The sequence below is a fragment of the Babylonia areolata genome, chromosome 19 (assembly GCF_041734735.1).
Source record: "Babylonia areolata isolate BAREFJ2019XMU chromosome 19, ASM4173473v1, whole genome shotgun sequence".
In the NCBI taxonomy this organism is placed as follows: domain Eukaryota; kingdom Metazoa; phylum Mollusca; class Gastropoda; order Neogastropoda; family Buccinidae; genus Babylonia; species Babylonia areolata.
Window position 1 is genome coordinate 4,954,371 of NC_134894.1, and position 7,492 is coordinate 4,961,862.

The 7,492-nt window shown below is 39.3% G+C and overlaps 1 protein-coding gene across 13 annotated transcripts in view; it reads right to left on the reverse strand.

Annotated features, from left to right (window-relative positions):
- Positions 1 to 6,177: 6,177 nt before the first annotated feature.
- The window catches only part of LOC143294037 (glycoprotein-N-acetylgalactosamine 3-beta-galactosyltransferase 1-like), a 9,857-nt gene continuing 8,542 nt past the window's right edge, over positions 6,178 to 7,492 (reverse strand). For all 13 annotated transcript variants that reach the window (XM_076605449.1, XM_076605446.1, XM_076605443.1 and 10 more), the window contains one exon: positions 6,178 to 7,492. This exon is cut by the window's right edge and continues 125 nt beyond it. In XM_076605449.1, the coding sequence (XP_076461564.1) occupies positions 7,456 to 7,492 (37 nt within the window). In that variant the 3' untranslated portion in view covers positions 6,178 to 7,455.

Consider the following 7,492-nt stretch of genomic DNA (forward strand, 5'->3'; position numbering starts at 1 on the left):
TCTCTCTCTCTCTCTCTCTCAGATTTCATATGTGTAGAACGTTTTGCAGTGTACACGATTTAAAACATTATCTGCTACCAGATATAGGCCTAGATAGACACTTAAATTTATTACAACGAAGTTTAGATTTGGAATATCTGAATTGACAACGCATCGCTCAAGGTACAAAACGTTTAGTGAAAATGAGTTAGTCTGTCAATTGTGTAATGAATCCCAAGAAAATGAGGTACATTTTGTCCTTTGTTGCCCGGCACTAACAAATATTCGTGAAATGTTTATAAAACTAAAATATCACAAGCATACCTCTCTGTTTAGATTAAGTCTACTTATGACTATGTCGTCAAGCAATAGTAAGGACGTTCGTGATTTTTCTTTGTTTTTGTATTGGGCTTTTAAACATAGAGAAATGAATATGATGATATCTTTTTTCATCTGTATTTATACTTGTTTGCTTATGTTCTTTCATTGAGTTGTACAATGTGAACCCTTCACGCGGGGCTGAGGACTATATATGTGAATAAACCATTCCGTTTCGTTCTCTCTCTCTCTCTCTCTCTCTCTCTCTCTCTCTCTCTCTTTCACACACACACACACACACACACACACACACACACACACACACACACACGCACACACACACACACAAACACATGTATTTTTTTATGCCATCATCTTCAATGGTGTGTTTTTTTTTTTGTTGTGTCTCTTTTTCCAAAACTTGTGGAAATGCTCTCAGCACACACCCTGTACACGTAGAGAAACCGATGTTTCACCACCAGCCAAAGTGTTGTGCATGTGACGTTTATCGATTTACCCATTTTGGGATGCGACATGTAGCAATAAGTACATCACTGTCCACTGCCCCCTGTCAGCCAGCTCCAACCCCCTTCTGGCCTGTATGACGAAGGTAATAAATGTAAAAATTGACTTTCCCTCTCTCGGTGTGTGTGTGTGTGTGTGCAGGTCAATGTCTATCTCATGCAGCCTCTATCTCTGTCTCTTTCCTCTTTTGAGGAAGGTGGCAGAACGGTTAAGACGCGCTCTGTCAGTACAGTGTCTTGCGAGGGTCTGGGTTCGATTCCCGCTCTCGAGTTTTCTTTCATGTTACGGATTGAAAAAAACAAACTGAGCGTCTGGTCATTCGGATAAAACGATAAATCGACGGAGGTCCCGTGTGCAGCACGCACTTGGCGCACTGAAAAAGAACCCATGGCAACAAAACTTGTCCTCTGGTAAAGTTCTGTAGAAGAAATCAGCTGTGATAGGTACACAAATTTATTTGCTTGCACTCAAGGCCTGACAAGCGCGTTGTGGTATGCTGCTGTCAGGCATCTGACTAGCAGATGTGATGTAGCGTATATGGCTTTGTGGGAACGCATTAACGTCTTCTTGAGAAACTGAAATTGAAATTCTGTCTTTTTCTGTTTCTTTTTTCTGTGGTCTCTCTTCGAACATTTCTTCTTCTTCTTTTTTCCCCCCATGTATTCTCTTTTTTTTTTCTTTTCTTTATCCTCTTTTTTTTTCTTTTTTCCCAACCCTCGAACAAAAACACAGATAGAGACAAACAGACAGAAGAGTTGGGGGGTGGGGGGAGGGGGGAGGAGGGGAACGATAAATGAAATTGGACGACCGAATTAATTAACACAGTCGATGTTTAAGGAAAATCACCAATCTTTAGAATTCTACCATGAAAAAGAGGGTGGAGGGGGTGTCTTAAAAATGCCGAAGATTCAATCTCTCCTCTTTCTGGTCAACAAATTACTTCGATGGATTCTATCATGATGATTATTATCATTGCCGAAAAGAAAAGTTTGAGATCGATTATTTGGCAATTGTTTAAGGATGACGAACTGAATAAATCAGAATATGATGGAGACATTTCTTTGTTGAGTGTCGACAGTATGTTTTAACTCATATTTTTAAATGAAAAAAAAGCATATGCAAGCGGCTTCTGTAATTATTCTTCAGTCGATCACGCTATTACCTTAATCAGTTTCTAGAAATAAAGAAGAAAAAACAACTATGCATGGAAGAGAAACATTTTCTGTTTCTCTTCCCGTTCTACGCAGCATCCATTTACCGACTGTCAATAAAGAAAGAGTTGTTCTGTAAATTCCGAACGGTGTAAGAAAGTCTAGAAAGTTTCAGTTTCAGTAGCTCAAGGAGGCGTCACTGCGTTCGGACAAAACCATATACGCTACACCACATCTGCCAAGCAGATGCCTGACCAGTAGCGTAACCTAACGCGCTTAGTCAGGCCTTGAGAAAAAAAAAGGGGGGAATAAACAATAGATAAGCTTACATAAATAAATAAATAAATAATAATTATAATATAGAAAAAGGTAATAATAATAATAATAATAATAATAATAATAATAATAATAATAAAAATAAAAAAAAGACACCAAAAATAAGACTGATGCGAAAGTGAAGCCACTCATAGAAGAAAACAGTAAAGAAGAGGACATCATCATATACACAGATGGCACAGTCACCAAAGACCAGTCTGGTTGGGGATTCACTGCGAAACAAAATGGAAAAACAATTTGGGAAGAGAATGCTGCCTACAAAGTCACAACCTCCAGCCTAACGATGGAAACTGAAGCTGCGACACATGCCCTCCAGTGGCTATCGTCCATCTGGGGGTGCGGGGGGAGGTGGGGTAGAGGATGAGGTATGTGAGTGTATGCATGCCTACACTGTGGGAGCAACAGGATATTGGAACGTGTGTATATATATATATATATATATATATATATATATATATATATATTTGTATATATGTGTGTGGGGTTTGGGGTGGGAGATATGGGCGTATGTGTGTGTGCTTGTACAAGTAAGTGTTCATCTCTGTGAGTGTGTATGTGTGTGTGTGTGTGTGTGTGTGTGCCGTGGAAGCTGCGATACGTAGACTAGAAATGAGTGTGTGGAGGAGGGGGGTAGAGGAGGTGCAGGGTAATGTGTGTGTGTGTGTGTGTGTGTGTGTGTGTGTTGGAGCTCATGTGCGTTTATAATATTTATGTATTTGACTGTGTTTTCATATCTGTGAAACTGCATGTTTGGTGCATATCTGTTATGCATGTGTGGGTGTATGTGTGAATGTGTGTCTTCATGTTTTACATTTATTTCCTTATTTATCATCATTGGAGTCTAGAAAATATTCAAACATTAATTTTTTTTAAAAATCTTCTGCATTCGTGGCCTTGCAACTCCAGTGTTCACTCTACAAGTAAGGCTTTTTGTACACGTGTACAGCTGTTTGAACATAATATCTCGCCATAAGTCATAGTTGAGAAGAAAAAAAAAAAAAAAAAAAAGAGAGAGAGAGGGGAAAAAAGAAAAGAAAAGAAAAAAAGAACAAACACACAGCACATGCAAACAGTCCCCACTTTACCAACAGCGCGCATTAATCGTTGGGGCCCTCCGGGCATGAAGGTGCACAGGTGTCGCTGACACCACCTGAGTTCAAACTGCCTTCCGCCTTCGGTCGATAAGAACGTCGAGAATTCCGCTTCTGATCGTCTCCCCTCTTCGCTGCGCAGGAAGTAAAAAAAAAGTCACCATTGAACATGATATTGATTCAGGCCTAGTCCGTTAAACGTTTTCCGAGTCTAACTGAAACTTGCCTATGTCGTTTATTGACAATTTTCTTCCCGGCTTATCGGTTAGCCCGAACTTTCCTTCTTATCACTGAAATCGTCAAGAGGGAGAGTGGGAGTGGTTGAAACAAAGAAGGAAGAGAGGGGGGAAGGCTGAGGTGAAGAATTAGAGCGTGTTGGTCGGTCAGAATGGGGACTGTTAACAGGAAGAAATTCTTTTTTTTTCTTTTTTTTTGTCGAGTCAAAACAGGCATGCATGGTTTTTTTTGTTTTTTTATCTTCAGATCTTCTTAAACTTCCATATGTATTTTCATTGTTGTTGCTTTTGTTGTTGTTTGTTATTCCCTTGCATAGAAGGTAATATTTCTACACATAAAAATATATATTACAAGGGTTTTTAAGGGGGAAAATAGCACAACGACCAATAACAACACATTTCACAAGTTTACATTACACTGTGATACATTTTTAAAGTCAAAATAACAGAAGGAACATAACATCAACGTGCGTATTGACAGGAACAACAACATTGTAGTAGTAGTAGTAGTAGTAGTAGTAGTAGTAGTAATATAATAAAGGAGAGAAAAATAATAAATGAACAACGTAAATAGAAGTTCACAGCCCATTTCATCTTTAGGTCAAATAGTGAAACCTGTCAAACAAGGAATAATGAAATAATTAGTAAAATCTAGTACCTCTGTCTAATCAAATGCAAAAAAGCAAAAACTGGTGGAATATTACTAATACTAATGATATTCATAATAATAGTAGCAATAATACTGATCATGATAGTAAATGCAGGTAACAGCATTGCACAAGTAACATTTCAATATATCATAGTGGATTTGAAAGATGTACAGATGAATTGACTGGCATTTTTCACTCATGTTATACATTTCTTTTAGGTTGTTTCAAGGCGTTCGTAATAAAAACCAGTCAGCCAGAAACCAGTCATATGTTCTATTCTTCACAGAAATATATTTTTTTCTGTTTCGTACTTAGACTTAAGGTATAAAACTGTTTGAGAGCGCTTGGTTTAACTTACATTAACTTGAACAGGAATACAATTTTTTTTTTAATTTCAAGGAGTAAAATATAGTCAAGAACTCTACTTTTAGTGAGGAGGAGTTGTGCAGTCTCTTCCCCACTCTCTCGCCTACCGACGCTCACAGTCCCACAGGTGCAGATACTGCCACGTGTAGGACGGCCTCGGCATGTGCAGGTTTTTTCTTTGGAGCTCCGTCTCCTAGGGGGACTTCCAGCCAAGGATAAGAGCTCCCCCTGCCCTTTGGTCATCCTCTTCCGCCTTCACAGCCGTTGGGAAAGGTTTCCTCCTCCGTCTGGTCCGTCGTTGGGAGACTTCACATGCGGCAGGTAGTACTGGGTTACATGGTACCAGTAGCAAGGGCTATGATCCTGACCTGACACGCTGGACAGGACACGTTGTCCTCATGACAGACAGCAGGATCCCGGAGATGCTTTTGTATGGCCAGCTGAAGGAAGGCCACCGCGAACTTGGAAGTCCCTGCAAGCGCTTCAAGGACACTTGAAGACAAACTTCAAAGCATGTGACATAGACATCGCTTCCTGGGAAATTGATGTCCTTGACCGCTCTCGCTAGAAGATGCTGTGCTGTAGTGGCATAAAGACGTTTGAAAACAAAGTAACACTGGCCATTAAGGAGAAGCGTGAACGAAGTAAGCAGGACTCAACTTCAGGAGAAGTTTTCCTTTGCAACACCTGTGGGAAGTGCTGCGCATCCAGAATCGGCCTCTTCTCCCATATGAGGACACACACCGACAGATAAGCCTGCCTGCCTACTCATCCGTCGGTCCGACGGGAGACTCCATCATCATCATCACAAGATCAAACACATGCTGAACGACACGCCCGACTTACCGCCAAAACAATCATTTCAAATTGTTTGAATGTTTTCCCAAAAGCGTTTAGCATGGATGCAATCCCCGCAAATATGGTGTATGCTATCCTGTGTTTCTTTGCAGAACGTACACCTGGAGTCATTTGTCACATCCATGTTAAAAAGCATAACATTTGTAGCTAAGATTCTATGTTCAAATCTGATTTGAAAACATCTTAATTTGGTTTTCTGAATTTTCTTTTTCTTGTTAAATAATTCCGTTCAAGCTCTGTGTTAAATTTCGTATTCCATTGGCTACAACGTTTTGGTCAGGCTCATCAAGACGAAAATTATTATATGCTTTTGAATCTTCTTCTATATTTGTTGTTTGGTGCTTAAGTGTGTGTGTGTGTGTGTGTGTGTGTGTGTGTGTGTGTGTGTGTGTGTGTGTGTGTGTTATTTACTTTGCTGCATGTGGTCAATGGGATGATGGTAAGTCATCAATTCGAAGATAAAGTTTTCTTCTGGAATCTGTAATAATCGGTCAGTTTCCGTTATCTCCTTCTTCTTCTTCTCTTTCCCATTCTCCGTGCTTCTTCCCCTCTAAAATTCTGTTTCTGATTATCGTTCCACAGTCACAGCAACTTCATCAGTCCAGCCCCCCACCCCTCACCCTTCATACAGAAACTCATGCGTGTATACGCCTACCTACGTTTATGACTATGTGAAAGTGTTCTCTCAAAGACAAGTGAACGTGAAGTTCTATCATACATGTCCAAAATTGTGACATGGTCTGTGTTATTCAATCAGAAAGGAGGGCTTTGCATTGATAATACATCAATAGGGCGCAGTTATGGTATAAATGCATACGTCAATGTTCGAAAATTGGCAGTGTACTTTGCATTCCAGTGAGTCCGAAGCTAAGGGGAAACAAGGCCTTCAAGACTCACTTGTGGCAAATTAAGTCCCCTAGCATTAATTACAGAGTAATTTCCCTTTTTTACTATCTGCACCAAAGCGCTTGCAAAATAAATAAAACTTCCATGCTTAGCAAGAGAAGTTCCTGTTTGAACACAAAATGATAGAAATGACTGCTCTTGTTGTGTCGAATATCAGATCAAAGTGCCAAGTTTAGAGAATAAAAAATATATAAATATAACAGTAAATTCAGTTTGTATATAATTTGGCTTCTTTTTTAATTTTTTTGTGCCCATCCCAGAGGTGCAATATTGTTTTAAACAAGATGACTGGAAAGAACCGAATTTTTCCTATTTTCATGCCAAATTTGGTGTCAACTGACAAAGTATTTGCAGAGAAAATGGCAATGTTAAAGTTTACACAAGTGAGTCAAAAACCATTTTCCTGGCGAGTAAACCTGTTGCTTCTAGTTTAGGACTTGATTTAATATACAACTGCGGAAGAAAAACAAGTGAATACGAATACAAATATTTTATTCAGATTTGGACCAAGGAGTAACAGGGGACACCACATTTATTAAATACATGTCAAATGTGCCACAGTTCTATTTTTAGCACTCATAAATATTCAACAACATGAGTAGAGAGAAGAAAATGAATGACACACACACATAATGTGACATCATCAAATTCAAAATTTTCTGTGCTTTGTAAGTTTATAAACAGGTCACTGCATGTATTTTTCTTATTTGCATGACATTCGAATTCATTTCGTTTTGTTCAATGAAAGTGGAAAACAAGGAAAAGAAATAGAGAGAGAGAGAGACAGACAGACAGAGAGACAGAGGGGGGCGAATGCTGAACATATGCGTACATCTAAAATGCAGGATTACAGCACAATGTCAGTTGTTTTTTCTCCCATGATTCAGTCATTCCGACCCACTTCAGCATTTCAGGCATTGTTTTACATACACACCCACAGCTGCACTGTACATTTGAGCTACCCACCTTACCAAGCAAAGCAAGAACAAACAAAGACACACAACGAATAATTACTGTCACAAACGATGATGTTTGTGTTTCAGGTGTGACTGCCGGTACTTTGCTTATCCGCGTTG